The sequence below is a fragment of the Cyprinus carpio genome, chromosome B16 (assembly GCF_018340385.1).
Source record: "Cyprinus carpio isolate SPL01 chromosome B16, ASM1834038v1, whole genome shotgun sequence".
NCBI classification, from domain to species: Eukaryota; Metazoa; Chordata; class Actinopteri; order Cypriniformes; family Cyprinidae; genus Cyprinus; species Cyprinus carpio.
Window position 1 is genome coordinate 9,491,519 of NC_056612.1, and position 20,858 is coordinate 9,512,376.

Consider the following 20,858-nt stretch of genomic DNA (forward strand, 5'->3'; position numbering starts at 1 on the left):
AAACAGTATTGCATCTTTTCATTTTCATTTTAACATATTAATAGATTAATAAAATAAAGACCAAAGATTACCTATTAGATTTACCCATAATGAATTATATCTTATGTTTAACCACTACAGAGACATCAGAGCCAATGGCAAATGTCAGAAGACTGCTCTCATTAGGATACATGAGCACTGAGCGCCCGCTGGTCGCGTGGAGCTCACGTCTCCGAAGTCGATGAAGCACATTTTGAATTAGGCGCTCTCTTTACAAATAAACCACAGATTTGAGTTTTGAACAACTACATTCTCACCTGAAATACCATGACAAAATAACAGTAATATTTGTAAAAAAAAAAAAAAAAAAACTATATGGCTATATGGGAGTTGAAATACAATGCTGCGTGAACTCAACCAATCACAATGTTCAGCGCCAAACTCCCGCCCCTAAAAGTTCCAGACTTTTTAAAAAGTACTACCTCGCGAGCAGGGACTTTCTGGGGAGCAAATTTTTACCCGGAACTTTATTTAGATCTTGGTTCTTGCATTGGAAACACACTGAGCACCGGCCCAAAGTCCCTATTTCCTGGAGAAAGTCTGTGTGGTGTAAACAGAACTCATGTGACATCAGTGGTTCAACCTTAATTTTATGAAGCTAAGAGAATACTTTTTGTGTGCAAAGAAAACAAAGATAAGACTTTATTCAACCATTTCTTCTTTTCTGTGTCAGTCTTTGATGCACATTCACAAGAGTACCACGCAGAGATGTAAAGAGTAGCTGAAAACCATACATGAGTAAAAGTACAGATACCTTACAGTGAAAATTACTCCACTGCAAGTTACAAGTCACCAATTCCAAAACTACTTGAGTAAAAGTCTTAGAGTATTTGATTTTAACAGTACTTAAATATTTTACTTATACTAAATATAGGCTCAAAGAAGCACTAGTCAAAGAGACATGCCAGTGAAAAACTGTGATGTTGTGGAGAAGCTAGGCAAAAGAGGCAGAGATAAGGATCTATGTGCAGGTATTTAATGGAAAACCTAGAACAAAAAAAAAAAAAAAAAAAATGAACAACAAACAATGACAGGCAAACAGACAACCACACAGTGAACAAAGAATGACAGGCAAACAGACAACCATTAGATTCAATAACTCACAAGGAACTAGAGAAACACTAGGGCTATATATATACAGGGAGCTAGTGTAGTGTCGTCTCTGCTGCCATGGATCTGAGGGATCACACTCAGTCTTGGGGTTTTGTTTCCAGAAGATAGACTTTATTTCAGAGAGAAACGAAGCCGAGATTTTCTCTGCGAGAAGATCTCCTGAATGTTATGTGGTATCTCCTTATATACAGTATACAGGGCGTTCCAAATATTCCATAATTTTCCTTATGCTTACAATTCGATTCCTCCCTAGAGAGAAGGGGCCCCCTACTTGTTTTGATAAAGAGAAAGGCCCTTTTGTTGGTCTCCCCAGATGTTTCTCATCTGATGGTACATCCTGGCCATGTAGGCATCTTTCATGCTATACTTAAACCATAGGATTATAATGGAATAATAACTTTAGACATATATGGCTAAATTCAGCTTGATTATACTGGATTAATTAAAAATCTTATTAATAAAAATCTTCTACACTAGCAAGATAACAAGACACACCTGGGGAAACTAATCAAGGGGAACCAATGAACAAACTGACTACAAACACAATGGGAGACATATTAACAAAGAGAAACATGTAAAATATGCAGAGCTGGGGGGCGCGAGGACTGGGATTGAGAACCGCTGACTTAAAGGGTTACTCCATCCCAAATTTTTTTTGTCATTATTCACTTACCCCCATGTCGTTTCAAACCCGTAAAAGTATTGTTCGTCTTCGTAAACACAATTTAAGATATCTTAAATGAAAACCGGTAGGCTTGAGACTGTCCCATAGAAATAAATAACAGTGTAAAGGTCCAGGAAAGTATGAAAAGCATCGTCAGAATACTCCATCTGCCATCAGTGATTCAACCCTAATGTTATGAAGCGACGAGAATACTTTTTGTACACTAAGAAAACAAAAATAACGACTTTATTCAACAATTCCTGACACAGAAGAGCGTACGCCATCTGCGTACTGCTCAGAATTGCCAAAATGGCACTATGCTGATTTGGAGAGACACGGAGGAGAGAAATTGTTGAATAAAGTCGTTATTTTTGTTTTCTTTGTACTACAAATGTAAAGTTTGAATGTTGTGATTCTGCTTGTAGCTGGTTGGTTTGGTTCATGGCTTGTAAGGATTTCACAAGTAAATTTTTCTAACCCCTTGAATAAAAATGAATGAGGAAGATACTTCAGTAACCAAGGCCGCAGAAAAAGTGGACTGTTGCACTCTGTTGTTGTGGCCTGTTGGTTAGTTTTTCCATTGTGAATTCACAAAATAACATCAAATTGTTCTATTTCATATGTAATTCAGAACCTCCATCTGTGTCCATGGGAATGGAGCTCAAAGGTGTGGGGCCTGGGATGGTGAGCGTGTCAGAGCGAGTTGGAGGTGAGGGACATGGTCAATTGCCTCGTCCTCGTGCCTTCTCTCAGAGTGCCATGCACAATCTGGAGAGGAGCGAAAGAGGCAGTCCACAGGCACTCGCTGAGCTCGCACAGGTATTACACGCACACTTGTGCAAGTGACACATTTTCAGAGATTCATGCTCAACTAACTCTTCCTGTATTTTTAGATGTGTGGTGATGGTGGTCAGGTTGCAAGGCGGGGTGCTCGCTCTCAGACACAGAGGGGGGTAAGTGAGGACATGACAAGCGACGAAGAGCGTATGGTCATCTGTGAAGAAGAGGGGGATGATGATGTCATTGGTGAGTCAAACTTCATCATTTAAGACTCTCGGGTCCTTGTATTGATAAGAGTTTTCCAAAACGAATTAAGTAATTGCTGACGTTATTTCTGTCATCAAGACTTTTTTGTATTTTTTAGCAATTGTGTTAGTCATTATTGTGTGTCGTGTCTTACTCAGATGACTCATATCCAGGAAGCTCCATTGACCTGAAGTGTAAGGAGAGGGTGACAGACAGTGATAGTGAAAATGGATCTGGAGATGAAGGAGAACGCAAGGTATCATCTCGCATATCTGACATCTGTTAGCCTGTCTGTGTTGATCTGTACAAAAATATAATGTTTAAAGGAATAACTCACTCGAAAATTAACATTTTGTCATCATTTACTCAGCCTCATGTTGTTCCGAGAACCACAAAAGACTAAATATTAGAGAAATTCTGCTTTATCATACAGTGAAAATTGAAGATGATATTTGTTCTACATTTAAACCTACATTTACTTATTGTGAGGATAAGGCCATAATGTAGGATGTTATTTGCTGATAGACGCTCATTCTGCTGAAGCTCTCAAATCTCATTCTCGCTCAAGATCAATTAAAAAATGGCACCTTTGGACGTGTCACACCAGGTTTGACGTCATTGGTGCCAAATGCTGTTAGTTCTTGCATTTTAAATGAAAATAAGTAAACTTGATTGCTGTATTTGAACATACTAAAAATTAGATTTGGGAGCTGCGGCTCTCATAGTTTAGTATCAGTGAACAATGACTGAAATTACAGTCTGTTCCTTACACAAATCTATTGTATGGCTACAAAAGACTTTGAGTATAAAGAACAAGTCTTACAGCCTACGTATTTTCCTTTTTGAAGTTTGGAAATATACATCACTATCCACAAGTGTGTATGGAAACGAGAAGTATTCCTAATAAAGGCCTGTTCACAACAACACAAATGAGTCAGATTTTCACGTTATTCGTCTGTCCAGTCCAGTGTGTAAATGTGTATAAAATGGCAGATGGAGCTAAATGTAAAAGCAAATTCACTCTCTGACAGTAGGTTTTTACAACCCCAATTCCAGAGAAGTTGGGACGTTTTGTAAAATGCAATGAAATCAAGAATCTGTGATTTGTAAATTGTCTTTAACTTTTTTTTAATTGACAACAGTACAAAGTAGATTACCAAAGTTTTCTCTAACCAACATAAATGTATTTTGTAAAAATATAATTTTTTAGTTTTTGACGGCTGCAACACACTCCAAAAAAGTTGGGACAGAGGCAAAATAAAAGGGAAAAGGTTATAGAATATCCACGTTAAACTGTTTTGCAACAGTTCACAGTAAGCAGGTCAATTGGTAATAGGTCAAGGGATCATGTTTGGATATAAAAGGAGCATCTCAGTCTTTGCAAACAAAGCTGGATCATGGCTCATCACTTTGTGCCAAGTTTCATGAGAGAAGTGTCAAACAAATCAAAAATCACATTTCCCACTGCAAAATTGCAAAGAATTTAGGTCTTTCACCAAGTACCATACATAATATTGTCAAAAGATTCAGGGAATCCAGAGAAATCACAGTATATGTGGGGCAAGGCAGGAAACCTGCACTTGAATGTGCTTGACCTTTGAGCCCTCAGATGGCATTGCATAAGAAACCATCATGCTGCAGTGTTAAAGCAACACTATGTAACTTTTTCTGTGTTCAGAATTTGCAAAATGTATATAATGAGTAAATACATCGTAAATTCATCTACCAAACTGTCTTTTTGTCTTACCCAAAATCACTACAGTACATTTAAAATAAGTGATTATTTTTGGACTATTGTAGCCTATTTGGGTCATCACTGCTGCGGAGTAACACATACCTGCATGAATCGCCATAGACATAAAGTTGTAAAAATATCCCCCATTACAATTTACTAACCCCTAAAGCGCCAAAATCTACATATTAACCGCTAGAGCACCAAAATGTACATAGTGTTGCTTTAAATATAGCCACATGGGCTCAGGAATACTTTAGAAAACCACTATCATTTACTAAAGTCTGCTGCTGCATCAAGTAATGCAACTTGAATATCTGTTACTCTAGGAGAAAACTATACATCAATTCTACGTAGCGATGCTGCCGGGTTCTCTGGGCCAGAGCTCATCTCAGATAGTAAAAATGAAAGTGAAAATGTGTGCTGTACTCAGACGAGTCCACATTTCATTGGAAAAATGGATTTCGAGTTCTCAGTCCCAAAGACCGAAGGGACCATCCAGACTTTCATTAGCGACAGAAGCAAAGGCAAAATGTCTGACATGATATGGGGGTGCAGCAGAGCAAACAGCATGGGTGACTGGCATAAGTGTGAAGGTACCATTGACATGGAGGCATATACTGGGATTGTACAGAGACATATACTGCCATCAAGATGGTGTCTTTCATGGGAAATCCATGGTTATTATATCAAGACAATGCCAGCTCTCATTCTGCATGTTAATACAGTTGATTGTGAGTTAATGTGTTAGACTGGCCTACCTGCAAACCAGATCTTACTGCTATTGAAAATGTATGACCAGTCATGAAAAGGAGAATCAGATAATGATGATCACAGACTGCTGAGCTTCTGAAGTCTTGTATCAAGCAAGACTGGACAAAAATGTTGCTTACAAAACTTTAACAGTTAGTATTCTACAATGAAACATTGTAATTAAAAGTAAGGTTGATGTGTCACAATGTTAAACATGCCTCTTTCCCATCTTTTTTGGAGTGTGTTGCAGCCATCAAAATCAAAATTAGTTCATATTTACAAAATATTTTCTTTGTACTTTTGTCAATTTAATTAAAGTTAGAGAATGAACAAATCACAGATTCTTGATTTTACAAAATGTCCCAACTTCTCTGGAATTGGGGTTGTATGTGGCTTCAAACAATGCTTCAAATAGCGATTTTTGGATTCACTATGGTGTTTATCAGACAAATTCATCGTTGACCAGTGTTTGTTCCAGTGTGAGAGAAACCACTGCATTGACTGAATACCATTGTCCATGTTGGTCTGAACAGACGCAATAACCATTTTTTCAGATTTAAATGTTTATCGCACTGATTTTTTGGTGAACTGTGCCTTGATGAATATAGTCCCAAAAAAATGGTGAAATGTAGAACAAATTTCTCCCCGTAGAACTAGAAAATTGCTTGTGGTCCTAAAGCATTTTCCTAGTTTAATTATTAATGAAGTTTACAGAAGGCTATTGCACAGTGTTTTTATTAACTGGTAAAGGATATGTGTCATTACATATGCTTACTGTCTAATTTATGTTCTCCTCTTTTCTCTGCTGCTTTATCACTTGCGTGGCATCAGAGAGTTTTTGCTCCTGTGATTTGTTCCTCATCTTATGGCCCTGGTCACGGTCGGAGCGTGTCTCTCTCCTCCTACCCCACCTCCAGACACTTTAGCGATGCTTCCTCAAAGAGAAAGCGAGCATTGGAGGGAGGTGATGGAGAAAGAAGGGAAGGTGAAGGAGCAGTGTCCCAGCCCTCTTTGGGTCAGTCCATCCTGGTCAGTTCTGCCGGGGGAGTGTCGTCAGTGCTAGGAGCGGTGAGAGTGGCGTCCACTGTAGTCACTAATGTGGTGCGACCCGTGGTAAGCACACCGGTGCCAATCGCCAGCAAGTCCCCACATGACCGGAAACCCGCTCCACCACAGACGCAGCTTCTTATTGGACCTGGAACCACAGGAAACCTAGCAACAGCTTCAGCTGGAGGGGGTGGGTACTATTCCTCATCATCGCCAATTCCTGTTAGTGCATCAGGAGCTCAAGGGGGACTGGTGACCAATCTAGTTTTGGGAGGCACATTCCAAGCCCCGCCCGCCGTACAGCTTGTCACACCACCTCCTCCACAAAACCCAGCCTCCCCGGCATCGGCCCCTCTTACTCATAGTAACGGTCCACTTCCTCTTTCTGTTCTGCAGTCGCACATTCTCCCTTCCGCCTCAATAACGCCTTTATCAGGTCAAAAACCCATAACACAGGTCCAGTACATTCTCCCTACCCTCTCTACCAACAATCCCAAGAGCCCCTCCCCTCAGCAGGCCAGTCAGCCAACCAGTATCTTCACCCTACCTACAGCTCTGCCCACTCACGCCTCGTTGGCCAACGGGAAGCAGTCGGGATACGTATCCAGTCCTGCTGTGGGTGTAGTTAGCCCAGGAGCCAGAGGTGAGGATACATACGGTTTAATAACACACTAAGAGATATTAGAGAATAATAAACTTATTGCAATATGTGTCATCATATTAATACTTTTCCTTTTGAAAACAGTAGCCACTTTCACACAATACCGGTTACATTGCAATAAAATTGCCAGATTACATCAGCATGAAAAAGCCAATAAATCTTTGCAATGTATTTTGCTTAGATTGAGCAAATCCACTCCACTTTAAATGAGTTACTAGAAGTATTAGTGAGAAAAATTCAAGGCAAATGTGTGAGATGACCGTTAGTATGTGCTGTAAAAAAAAACCTGTCTGTGTGCCACACCTGGGTAGATAACTTACAAACTGTAGTACGTTACTGATTCCAAATTACGTGACAAAAATTGTAGTTAGTGATGTAGTCCATTACATTACACATTTTAGGTAATATAATCAGACTACTTTTTGATAACTTTTAGATTACTTTTGACCTAACTCGTTTTCACATTGATTTTAAATAGGATTATCTTGTACAATATTGATATAAAATACAACAAGTAAGAAAATATATTCCATTCATTGTTACTAACAAGATGAAGTGCCTTAAACATTACATGTTGTCAAGGTTTCCCTAACTGGGGCTTGTGAATGAACTGCAGGGGGTTCATGAGTAATGGTAAGCTATTCATTAAAGCATAAAAATGTAAAATTATGAATAATTTTAAAATAACATCAATCAAAATAAAACACTTATTAAAAAAATAAACATTTTATTTGTTTACTTGAATGTCATGTGACTATTAACCAACGTCAGATAACCATTAACATGCAAATGTGGTACTTAATTAATAAGATATTTATTTTTAAATCTTTGGGGTACTTCAAGTAAATATATTAGTTTAGGAATGCATTGCATGTAAATACAAAAAAACCTGAATTTGGGTCTTTTGATGTGTTTGAATTAGTTGAGTGATTAATTAGAATAAAAATTAATGTTTTCATCAGTATTTGATGCGATGTTAAATCACTTCTTAAACCTGATAATGATTTTTTTTAAATCAAGTGCTCAAATGCTGTTTAGCAATTGGACTAATGACTGTCTTTTTGTGAATGTCTACAAAACTGGAAAACTTTCTGAGGTATATATATGTGGTAGGCTATTTTAGAAGAATTTGGAAAAATTTCAGGTGGAAATTGTGAGAATTATGATAAGTATTTTAAAATGTAATTTAATCTGATTACAAGTACTTCATTTTTGGAATCTACTGTCCTTAACCTAACATAAGTAAAAAACGCAGTATACTTTGGGCTTAATTTGACCGCTAAAATCGTTTTATTTGAGACAGATGGGGAGTTTTAAGTGGCTGGAGTAACTGCAGTGTGTCAGAAATAGAAATGCAATATCACATAGACATATCGCAACAAAATGGACAAACTATAGTTCACACTTGCAGTGCAGACAGCTTTATATACTTTATATGCATATGAATTAAAATCCTAGTTATTTAATTCCGATGCACCACTTTTGTCTGGTCTAGACAGGATTTTTGACAGCAAACGGCTTTGTTCACACATAGCACTGAAATGTAACGTCACTGGTACCCAGGAAATTGCAGAGGCTCTTAACACATGATCTCCAAACAGAAAAATGCTGTTAATTTCCGTAAAAGCCTGTATGTGTGAAAGTGCCGATTGTCTTTTTCATTGTATTGCAGCTCAGAGCTCATGTTCAGGTGCTGTTCTCCATAGTGTTGTCCTGTGCCAGATAAGACAGTCTGTGCAAGACCCAATTATTTGAAACACTTTGTTCTTTTTTTTTTCTCCTGCAGTGCAAACACAGTCACCAGTCTTGCAGGGCAAGATGCTGGTTCCCATGGCAACAGTGAGGGCTGCTACTGCCCCCTCTCAGCAGTTTCCCTTGGTAGCCCCTCCTCTTCCTGTTCAGAATGGAGGACAAGCAGGAAGCAAGGTGAGATCTCAAATGGTAAATGCTTAAATAAAAATTGATACTAAATAACCGATGGGGTCATCTGTAGAGATAATTATAATTTGTGATCTTTTTTGATTAGCATGTCTTCCCGTTTCCTTTCTAGATTATTCAGATTGCTCCGATGCCTGTTGTCCAGTCGCAGCTTCCCTCTACGGGACCAGTGCAACCTGGGAGCCCGTTTTCTGTTACTATGGGAACAGCTACAGTGGTCGCCCCAGGCTCTACCCCGTCTCAGACCGTGCTGCTACCACCCCCACCTACAAGGTATAACGCACTCTTTCACAGGCCTACTTATACTCACCTAGCTGCATAGGCACAAACATCTCCCCACTCTTATTTTAACAACTCCTACACTCCTGAAGTGCTGCAGCACTAGAGAATAACCTTGCATGGCTGCTCTCACTCTTTGTAAAAGCTGTCTAATCTGGTTTTTGTAAATATCACTTTCTCCCACAGAATCACTTATGTACAGTCCACTCCTGGGGTTCCTTCTCCTTTGCCATTAGTTCCCATGACAACAGGCTCCTCCTCTCAGACAGCTTCAGCAACACCTGGATCTGCTTATGTTCCATCAACCTTGGCGACCTTTGCAGCGATCGCTCATCCGGGACAGACTTTGGTGCAGCCACTGATTGCAGGTCAGTGGATTCATAATTAATATCATTGAATACATCTTTAAAAAAATCAGGGCAGTCAGTTGATCTAAATAATAAATCATATTATGATTTAAAAGAAAAAAAGAATAATTAAAAATAAGGGTTGGGCAATATACCGGTAGACACGCTGAAGCGGTAGAAATTTGTCATCCGGTAGAGATTTTGGTCTATCATCTCTATCGTGGTTACAGTTGCTGTGCTACGTGGTCACGAAAACTTAACGTTTGCATGTGTTTTTAAGCATTACGGTTTAATAACAAGTGATTTTAAGCTGTTGAAATGCAATCAGCACGCTGTCTGAGAGACTTTTTCTAAACGCTGTCAGAGAAGTGCACACACGTGAAGACTGTGCTCATAGAGCGTGGGAGTTATTTTTCCTGCTTTATAAGCCTTGAATGGTTAAATACACACACTTGTATGTGTTAAAATTCCCGTCTTTGAAAGTATCCTCGTAAACACAGTAATTGAGGTTCTAAGTGAGAGCAAACAGCTGAGAAAGAAAACACGTGTAGCCTAACAGTATATTGGATCTGGGCAGCTCTTTAAATGACAGCAGTCCAATATTCCTGCTCTCTGTCATTTTTTGTTAATCAAACAACAAAAGGGAGAAAATCTCTCACTACTCTTGATTAAATCACTATTATAACTTTAATAAGAAAAAATATATATTTAATTTACACAGTGAAGGATATCCAGTGTTTTTATACATTTAATTACTTTGTACAATGTATGTTGCATTTCTTATTTGTTATACTGTAGTTTTGTCTTATTGCTTGTAATTAGTTTCCTATTCGTATTTAATTGCTGACTGTTTACTTGTCTTCAGTGAGCTTGAGTTTTTTTTTTTTTTTTTTTTTTTTTTTTTTAATTTAGGCTAGTCTTAGCTTTTTTGTGATATTGACACTGGTGACTAAAATTATGAAATTTCTATGGTATCAAAAAATGTGATATCATAACCTTACTTAAAGCAAGAATAACTAAAAAATTATATTGTGATATATATTGTTATTCTGTGATCAGCAGTAAGTAGGGATGGATACTGAGAACCGGTATTTTTTTGGACCGGTACGTAATTGGGTCGATACCGGAATACCAATAAGCTTCAGGACAGACGATACTGTCAACGATACTTGCGTTGTTTTATCTCCGTATACTTTAATGTTAATGGCGAATTAGAAGCTGCTGCTTGTCATTTGCCTTCACTGAATGATGTGGCCGACATTTGCTGTGTGTGTTTGCGTGCAATCAGTCATCGCGGCAAGAGTAAAATGTTCGAAAGTGTGAGCTCATGTTACAAAACTAAGCGACAACAGTGTCAGATGAAATTTATGCAGTAGAGTAATAGTGAACAAAGGAGCAAACACTAGTAATATAATGAAACATTTACTAACAAAACACAACATCTACCTCAAGTAATGGGCTGTATTATATCTCGTGGCTCCGGTTCCAACTGAACCTCGTGAGACACATTCACATCAAATGCTGATTCGGTAGAGTTACACTCAGGAAAGACTTATTCACAATCACAAAAGTATGTTATTTCCACGTGCTTTAAAGCCTTGCCGGTTAACCGTTTCATTTGAGTGCTGTTCTAACATGTGCTTATTCAGAGCGCATACACCCGAAGCGACCGTACACTAAAAGGCTGGTCAAGCAGCACCTTATTACTTAGTTATCGTCTGATTGCGCTAATACTGTCAAGTTGCGCATGACTATAGCAGCTTTTGCCTTATCGCGATTGCAATTTCATTTCGATTTATTGTGCAACCCTACATTACCATGAAATGACTCATATTGTGATATAAGATTTTGGTCATATCTCCCAGCCCTAATTAAAAATAAATAAATAAACAAATACATTTTGCTAATTTTTGTGTTAGTTTGCATTTTTGGTGTTTGTAAAGTGTGTTGCATTGCTTTTATCTACTGTTTCACTAGGTCAGCCATCACTGTTGGCCCGGGCCCAGTCTCCCAGCGCCCCTCACGCTCCTGCCATCACCGCCATCTACACCCCTACAAATGTGACCTTGGCAACTGGTGTGGTGTCTAGGGCAACGGTGTCACCCAGTGTGGTGTACACAGTGTCCAGTTCCTCTAGCCTATCTCCACACATCCTTCCTAAACACACCACAACAACCTCTATGACCTCTGTAACCTCGGACAGGCAGGGGAACATATCCACACACTCTGAGCGACAGTTGCACCAGGAACGAACACTGGACAGGCAGCACATGGACAGTCAGGTCTACACACAGTCCTCTGAGAGACAGGCTGAGAAGGTTTCGCTATTACAGCCGGACAAACTATTCCAGGTCCCGAGTAAAAGCAGCAGCATTTCAGTTGCGCCCCCACTGGGCACCTCAGTGCCACTGCAGCCTGGAAGCCCTGCTCAAATCTCCCATTCGGGTACCATAGTATTTAACATCATAAAGTCTGCTTTCATGATGCTGCCCAGTGGTGATTTCTTTGAGAGTAAACACAGTCCCTCTTTTCTCTTTCAACAGGAAGTGCTCCAGGGACGCCCAAACTGATCACACCGAGGCCTCCTCAGAAAGTGAAAGCCACAGTGGCCAACATCCCAGTGGGTAGTTATGATGGAGGAGGGAGAGGCAAAGAACGAGAAAAGGAGAGAGACAGAGAGAAAGAGAGAGAGCGAGAGAAGGACAAAGACAGCGGCAGTCGGTTCTCATTTGAGGTAGACAAGGCAGCTGAGACGAGCTCGCCTGCAACCTTCCCACCAGAGGAGGGGTCTGCAGAAGCCCCCGCCCACTCTGTAGCAGAGAGTGCTACACCTAGTTGCTGGGGCAAAGAAGCAAATGCTAAGGAGGTTAGCATCATTATCTTGACTGTCAGTTACATTTTAATTAGAATCATTTTAGTTTTTTATATCAGTGTGTTAGTTGTCAAATATATTAGGTTTTAAATGTCAGACTTGATTAATCAAAGCAGTGTATGAAAAGTAACACTACATAAAGTAACTGAATGTGTAGTAGGCAATAAAATCACTCAGCTCACTCACTAATTTTTTTGCTCTACCCAGGCTGAATGGAAGGAATCCCTCCCTCCTTCTCCATTACCTCCTCCCTCTGGATCAGATCCTGCTCCGCCTCAGTCTCATGGTGATAAAGATGCACCACCTAAAAAAGTCAAAGCCCGGCCCCCACCACTCAAACGACCGTTCGATTCTGTTGACAAGTATGTTTCATGCAATATGGCATCATTAGTACTATGATTTATTTCCAGCTTCACATTCATCATATGTTAGTAGTAATTACTATTGGTTGACCGATATATCGCCCTGGCTGAGTGAGCCAGCAGTGAGATCTTGTGTGTGCATTTGTATCCTGCATGATCGCGTGTCCTCTGCGTGACGGTCAGTCTGTCTGAGTTGAATGTGGACAGGAGGAGGGTTCAGCTTCACAGGAGATGCACGATCGACAAACTTTAAACTCGTCATTTCAAAATATGCTGCGCTTTATCCATTTGCCCACTGTCATATTCATGTCGTTTCTGTGTGCTGTATGTAAAATGAGTGTTACCTTGGCTTTATTTGAAAAAGTATGATTCCAAATGCACACAAACTTGCTGGATTAGTGAGTGCCCAGTTGTTTAGTGTTTACTTCCTTTTATATAAAATTATCACATATATAATCTTTATATCTGCATCAGCTGTCAAAAAAACAATATTGGCCAACCACTAGTAATTACTTTTTAGTCAGAGTTCAAAAAGCCAGGTAAAATTTTGCAGGCAATAGGTCCAATTTCAAGTAAGGTCACTTTCAAATCGTGCAGCTTTCTGTTGTTCAACGCCACTAATTTGAATATCTTAAACACGATGCACCCTCACATCAGATTACTAATCATATGGATTCCTATAGTGCTTTCAAATGATTAATCGCGATTAATTGCATCTGTTTGCAATTGTACTGTGTATACATAATAAATATACACAGTACACATATATATCTTATGTAAACAAAAACTTTTAATTTGGATGCGATTAATCATAATTAATCGTTTGACAGCACTAATTCCTATTGAAAAGACTGGATTTCACGTAAATTCTCTCAACAAATGTAAATGTGACAATAGATCAATAGGGAAAATCCTAATTAGAAAAGAATTTTGCATTGCATTTTTGTCATTACAAATTATGTTATTATTAAAACAGTTTTAGTTAATAATTGTATTTAGAAATGACAAATTCTAATGAATTTCCTATGATAAGTGTCTCAAAGTGTTCATTTGATTAGTGACTTGGTGCAGAATTGTAAATATTTTAACATTAATTGCATGGTCACACTTTAGTTTGGGGACCTAATAACTATGATTTTTGCCTCAAACTCTTAATATGCTGCTTATTAATAGTTAGTAAGGTAGTTCTTAAGTTTAAGTACTGGGTCAGAATAAGGGTTCTAAAATATGGTCATGCAGAATAAGGCTTTAATATGTGCTTTGTAAGTACTTGGTATAAACCAATATGCCAATATGCTAGTAACATGCATGCTAATAAGCAACTAGTTAATTGTGAGAATTGGACCTTAAAATAAAGTGTTACCAATTGCATTCCTATTTATTTCCAGTGTTCAAAGCAAAAATGTGATTTCAGATTTTGGACCCCACTCTATGTATAGAGTAGTCAAAATCTTGTGATTGGTGATGTGTGCAGGGTCCTGTCAGAAGTGTACTTTGAGGAGCGTTTTGCAGAGCTGCCAGAATTCCGTCCAGAGGAGGTTCTACCCTCTCCAACCCTGCAGAGTCTGGCCACCTCCCCACGAGCCATACTGGGCAGCTACCGCAGGAAGAGGAAAAACTCCACCGGTGAGAGTAGCATTCAGAACTCTCTAACAACTCAGTGGGAAATCTAACTATAGCTGTGTCAGTTAATTTGTTCATGCCTATCAAATCACAAATCAACTAGCCCTCAATCCCCCTTTCCACAGACCTGGATTCATCCACAGAAGATCCCATCTCTCCAAAAAGGAAAAGCCGCCGCAGATCTAGCTGCAGTTCAGAGCCAAACACACCTAAAAGCGCTGCAAAGTGTGAGGGGGACATTTTCACCTTTGATAGGCCAGGTAATACTTCACCACCCACAAAACCATCATCATTCTGCAGCCTGTATTATCCTGATTCAACTACATTATAATTCTCTCTCTATCTGGTACAGATGGAGAGGATATTCTGGGGGAGCTGGAGTTTGAAAAGGTGCCCTACTCCTCTCTCAGGAGAACTCTTGATCAGAGGAGAGCTCTTGTCATGCAGCTATTCCAGGAGCATGGCTTCTTCCCCTCAGGTAACGCACACACTTTTATAAAGTACTGTACCACCCACACAGCTTACAGACAGCACAGAAGTAAAGTGAAGAACAAACCAATCGCAGCACAAATCTTAACCAAAATGGATGCTATTGACATAACACTATTCATTCGACCTATGGATTTCAACCGGGGGTCCTTGGAGAGATACAAGACTAATGGAATCTTACAATATAAATATAAAATATATATTATAGTAAAAAAAAAAAAAAAAGAAATCTATAATATGAATGTTTCAGATGTATTTCTCAATCTAGCTATTATAAACTATAACTTTTTTTTTTTTAATTTATGATCAAAAGAAACAACCTTATCTAGTAGCTCTGAGTCACTACCATCAAATACACACTGAAATTCAAAGACCTTCATGGCAAACTGACAAAATAAGTTTAGTTTATCTTATTTTGCTATATTTTTAATATATTACTATGTATTACTAATAAATTACTAAATAATAATAATATAATAATTATTTTTAAGGAATATCATACATCCAAGATATTTTAGTCCATGTCCAATTTATTAATTTAATTTAAATTTTTTGTTGTAAATTAATTGTTAGATTTTCATTTGATTACATTTTAAAAGATTGATTAAATTGTTGTTACATTTTATTAGACACCATTTTTGATTGATAAATTATAATAAATCAAAATAAAAATAAGTAGCAAAATTGAACAGAATTTAGGGGAAAATACAATGGTTTTCTTGGGAGTTTAATTGTGAAAAAAACAAGTTTAGATTCATTCTCATGGTCTAACACACGTGGAAAGCATGTCCACATTTATAGTAAATTTATATTGTGATTGTATTATACATAGTTCGCAATATTAAAGGAATTAAATATAAACATCATTTTTTTTCACTATCACATTCCTAGCATGTCTATTGAACAAAAATGGAGAAATTCTGGTCACCCTTTTTCATGCAGTTACAAAAAAAAAATAAAAAAATTGACTGAAGCTTCAAAAAGGACCATCAATGCATCGTAAAACATTCACACTTCTGAAGCCTTTCAATGGATTTGTGTGAGAAAGAGAACAAAATTGAAGTCAGGACTTGTTCTGATTTTTGAGGCTGGTCCTTAAAGTGGAAATGAAGCAGTCAGTTAAGTTTGCATTATTAAGGAAAACAACTTCCATTTAAAAAAAAAAATATACAACAAACATGATTAATGTAACCATTTTAAAGAAAAAGAGATGTTTTGTTATGGTACTGCAAGATGGCGGCGCCCTTGCTCCAAAAGCTATAACAAAACATCCTTTTTTCTTTAAAACATTACATTAATCACATTTGTTATATATTTTTTAATCAAAGTGGAAATCACTTTACTAAATAATGTTAACTTAACTGACTGCTTCACTTCCACTTTAAAGGGATAGTTCACCCAAAAATGAAAATTCTGTCATTAATTACTCACCCTCATGTCGTTCCAAACCTGTAAGACCTTCGTTCTTTTTCGGAAAACAAATTAAAATATTTTGGATGCATTCTGAGAGTTCTCTGACCCTCCCATAGACAGAAAGGATCCTTACACGATCAAGGCTCAGAAACATAGCAAGGAGATCGTTAAAATAATCCATGTGACATCAGTGGTTCAACCGTAATTTTACGAAGCTACAAGAATAATTTTTATGCACAAAGAAAACAAAAATAATGACTTTATTCAACAATTCTTCATCCTCCGTTTCACCCTGGCGCCATTTTGGAGAGTATCAGTAGGGGTACACCCCTATTGAGGTAGGAGTGTAAAGGCCCAGAAATACTTCAAAGTTCTTTTTTGTTCTTCGTTTGAGGGCAAAAAGAAGTTCGGCTAAGCGACGGTATACTTTTGTCAAACATTCTGACACCCCCGTGCTACTGGAGGTGGAGTTGAAAACGTGTCATGCCGCCCGTGTGTACCCCCTAAACACAACAATGATTGCGGCTGTGAGAGAAGAATAGTTTCGTAAACATCTGGCAGTTGCATTGATCTATTCAATGTTGGGTTGGGCGATGTCTACAAATTTGCCATCGGACGATGTCTACAATGGTTGGTGGAGTTAGGGGGTGTGCCGAAGCATGAATCCTTATAAGGGAAAACAACTAATGATTCCTAACACCATGTCAACACCGGATGCAAGCGGCCCGACGCAACAAAATACTTTAGAACTACTGATCTATAATAGTGATTCATTATAGATCAGTCAATAGAACTCATTATAATCAGTGATGCTGTCTACACTGGATGCGGCGCAGCGCGACACAACAAATCCATGACAGTAAACTGCTGCCGCGTTCTATTTATGACGTGATGACACAAATTTCAAATGATTTTCAACGGTCGCTTTGTCGCGTCCAGTGTAGACAGTCTTTAGCTGATGTGGTGCAATGCCACACGACAACGGTCACGTCCGGTGTAGATACGGTGTAAGGAGAGATGACTGAAGACGATGCTGAATGATTTGCAGATCCTCAGTACCACTAACAAACATATCATCTTGTGAAATGTGTAGTAAGTACTGCCGCTCCATAGTATAAACAGAGTATGTGCGATTGTGAATCCCGTAAGTGATAGTGAAACTAAAAAGCGATCGTGCATTCAAAAAGGGTGGGGGGGGGGTCACAATGCCGGTGCAACATCATGATGTCTATCAGCCATCGGCGATGGATGATGGCATTGTATATCGGACCAACACTAATTCAGTGGCAAAGAAAAAGAACAAGCAACGTAGATGGTATGTTAATCCACTTAACGAAAACAGAAAGAATGATGGCAAGTTTGCCTTTTTTACTCAGCAAATGCGGAGCACAGATAAAGAAATGCATTTTTCATACTTCAGAATGTGCACTGCTCGGTTTGAAGATCTCTTGAATATCGCCATATGTGAAACATGCAAAAACGCACAGGACAACGATTTTCACTATCTAGAAACTGGCCTCGATATTCCGAGTACTAGCTTGTGGGGCCGCGCAACAAAATGTGGCTGAAACATTCAAGATTGGACTGTGCACAGCCCACAAGATAGTCGCAGAGATGTGTTCTCCTGTCTGACCTCCATGAAATGAGAAACAAACTGGGGGAAAAAAAATTGCACGTCAAAGAAGGCGGAGTTCCAGAACACACCCAATGGTAGCTCAAAGGTGTTTTGGAGCCAAAACGAACTCCCCCAAAAAGTTGGATTTGGTGAGTTGTTTCAAACTGCCAAAACAAACTCAAAACAAACTTCGATCTTCGTTGCCTGATTTTGTTCGCAATGATGTCATTTCAGTTCGTTCTTCGATTTCGTTTGAAGTATATCGGGGCCTTAACCCTGGCATCCAGGCCAAATTCACACATTGGCCTCTGACCATCATGGCCTCCTAACCGTCCCCATATCTGCTGATTGACTTCATCACTCTGTCTCCTCTCTCAATAAACTGGTGTGTGATGGGCGTTCTGGCGCAATATGGCCACCGTCGCATCATCCAGATGGATGCTGCACACTGGTGGTGGTTGAGGAGATTCCCCCCTTCTATGTAAACACTTTGTGTGCCCAGAAAAGCACTATATAAATGTAAGGAATTATTATAATTATTATTAACACATACATAAACAATGTGTGCAACGTATGTATGTGGATACATTGTTTACGTTCAGATCAAACTGTAAACAACGTAAACAAATTATTCTCATAGCTTTGTAAAATTATGGTTGAACCACTGATGTCACAATTATTTTAACGATCTCCTTGCTACATTTCTGAGCCTTGATCGTGTAAGCATCCTTGCTGTCTATGGGAGGGTCAGAGAGCTCTTTGAATTCTTTAAAAATATCTTAATTTGTCTTCCGAAGATGAACAAAGGTCTTACGGGTTTGGAACGACTTGAGAATGAGTAATTAATGACAGAATTTTCGTTTTTTGGGTGAACTATCCCTTTAAATTGGCCGAGAGGAACATCTGAGATTATGAAGGCCAAATACCCCTGCATTAGATTAAAATCCTTTCAGAATTTTCTTTCATCTAATATTCTCTTTCTCTCCCCCTTTCACCCCTCTCTCGATCAATAGCTCAAGCTACTGCTGCGTTCCAGGCGCGATACGCTGATATCTTCCCCACTAAGGTGTGTTTACAGCTCAAGATCCGTGAGGTCCGGCAAAAGATCATGCAAACGGCAGCTCCGTCAGAATCGGCTGGCATTTTAGATGTTTCCTCATTACCGGGACCTTCTGGAGCGGTGGGGGCCAGTGACGTAGCAATAGGGGCAGAGCCTCAGGAAAAAGAGGCAGAGCGGGAGGGTGAGCAGAACAGCTCGGAGGAGCCCAGAAGCGCTGTCGATTCACAGGACACCAGCAGATGAGGTTGACAGGAAAATGGATGGCTTGAAGACCACATTTCCCCTCAACATCTGCATGATCTACATTTGTTGTCTTGTCTCTTCTATGACCATCTCCGAAGGACTTAGAGAGAAAAAGCAAGAGCAAAATTTGTATGTATATGGAGCAGATGAGGGGAGATGCCTCAAAACACTTTGGGGTTTTGAAACTTCTCAGTATTTTATGTGATGTTTAATTATGAAAACTTTACATTAAGACACTTGCCTACATAAACACACACTCTTGAATATACACTCTCTAATTTACATCATCTTAGTCATTAGGCTTCCTTTGGACTTTGAAATTAGAGGACTGTGGGCCTGTCCTGTACGCCAGTGAAGTCACAGTGTTGCTGACGCCTCTAGAAAGGCGGGACGTGCGAGGGCAACCCCATCCCTTTTCAGACTGAGTAGTGTTCGTACGGCCTGATTAGCAGTAGCTTGGCCACAGGTGTTTTTTTATTGGTTTGTGGGTTACTGCCAGTCATTGTGAGGCGGGCCTCCACTGGCTGAGTTTAAGTGATAATGAAGACTTGTTGGACTTTCATTTTTTTCTTCTGTGGTGTTTTAATTTTTAGAAGACTTTTCACAAAGAGCTTTGTTAAGGCACTGAAAACTTTCGGCGAGAGACTCTGCGTTGCCATTCGTAAACCTTTCATCCTATGATTGGCTTTAGTGGTTGTCAATCAAACTGGAGTCATTCCAAAGCCTCTGATTGGCTAGCCATGAAGGAAAAAGGTCATGGAAGGGAAGTCAACAGGCACATTATTGCCATTGATTTATGTTTTTCCATATATTGAGAAATTCCACATATTTAAGCATTTCTTTCCCTGCCTTTTTTATTCAACTTTTCATGAGCTGGTGAAGCACGGAGCAAAGAGAATGTTGGGAATATATTCTTAAGAATTTACTATAAGAATTTTATTAACTTTTTAGAGGAGAAACTTGATTTTTCAACACCTAATGATACAGGTCTTTCTGTTATAAAATCTCATTATTACTGTTCTTATTAATGCTTTGTTGTACTTGTGGATCTGATCCTTATAACCGATATATATATATATACTGTATTCTTATTAATATACTCTTTCTTTAGCTGAAACGGAGGGATGAGTTCGCCCTCTTCCCTTGCTCCCAGAGGCACTTCCACTACCTTGTTTTTAAAAACATTTTTCTCTTACACTCTTTATCTTGATATTCACAATGTTTTATTTCTTAACAGGAAGCAATTACGTAAGCTTTTATTGTGAGACACTCCAAACATCTTTCTGGTAGTTGTACATGTTTTTATTTTGATTGCCACTTACATTCCTCCCCTTTCTCATTCCTCCTCCTGTCACTTTATCTTATTTCTCAATCACTTTAAGGCTATGAGGTGGGACTGGGAGGCCACGGATGATCTTCTCTTGCAGCACTGGTCTTTGTTGTACATAAATACAATAAGAGTCCAAAGACTCAAGCTTCACAATAAAGAGCATCAACAAAATCATTGTTGGAAGAAACAAAGCCAGTAACAAGAAATTGTATAACAAAAGGGTAAATAAAGAAATATGGTTATAAACTGTTC

General features: G+C 38.9%; 1 protein-coding gene across 1 annotated transcript in view; it reads left to right on the forward strand.

The window, feature by feature from the left end:
• The window catches only part of LOC109104680 (protein capicua homolog), a 47,670-nt gene extending 26,813 nt beyond the window's left edge, over window positions 1-20,857 (forward strand). Inside the window, exons 8-21 of the mRNA XM_042740575.1 lie at window positions 2,448-2,635; window positions 2,710-2,842; window positions 3,001-3,098; window positions 6,159-7,017; window positions 8,822-8,961; window positions 9,086-9,246; window positions 9,439-9,620; window positions 11,577-12,044; window positions 12,143-12,465; window positions 12,679-12,833; window positions 14,308-14,459; window positions 14,582-14,716; window positions 14,809-14,934; window positions 18,987-20,857. Of these exons, the coding sequence (XP_042596509.1) occupies window positions 2,448-2,635; window positions 2,710-2,842; window positions 3,001-3,098; window positions 6,159-7,017; window positions 8,822-8,961; window positions 9,086-9,246; window positions 9,439-9,620; window positions 11,577-12,044; window positions 12,143-12,465; window positions 12,679-12,833; window positions 14,308-14,459; window positions 14,582-14,716; window positions 14,809-14,934; window positions 18,987-19,276 (3,410 nt within the window). The 3' untranslated portion in view covers window positions 19,277-20,857. The remainder of the gene's footprint in view (window positions 1-2,447; window positions 2,636-2,709; window positions 2,843-3,000; window positions 3,099-6,158; window positions 7,018-8,821; window positions 8,962-9,085; window positions 9,247-9,438; window positions 9,621-11,576; window positions 12,045-12,142; window positions 12,466-12,678; window positions 12,834-14,307; window positions 14,460-14,581; window positions 14,717-14,808; window positions 14,935-18,986) is intronic.
• Window position 20,858: the final 1 nt, after the last annotated feature.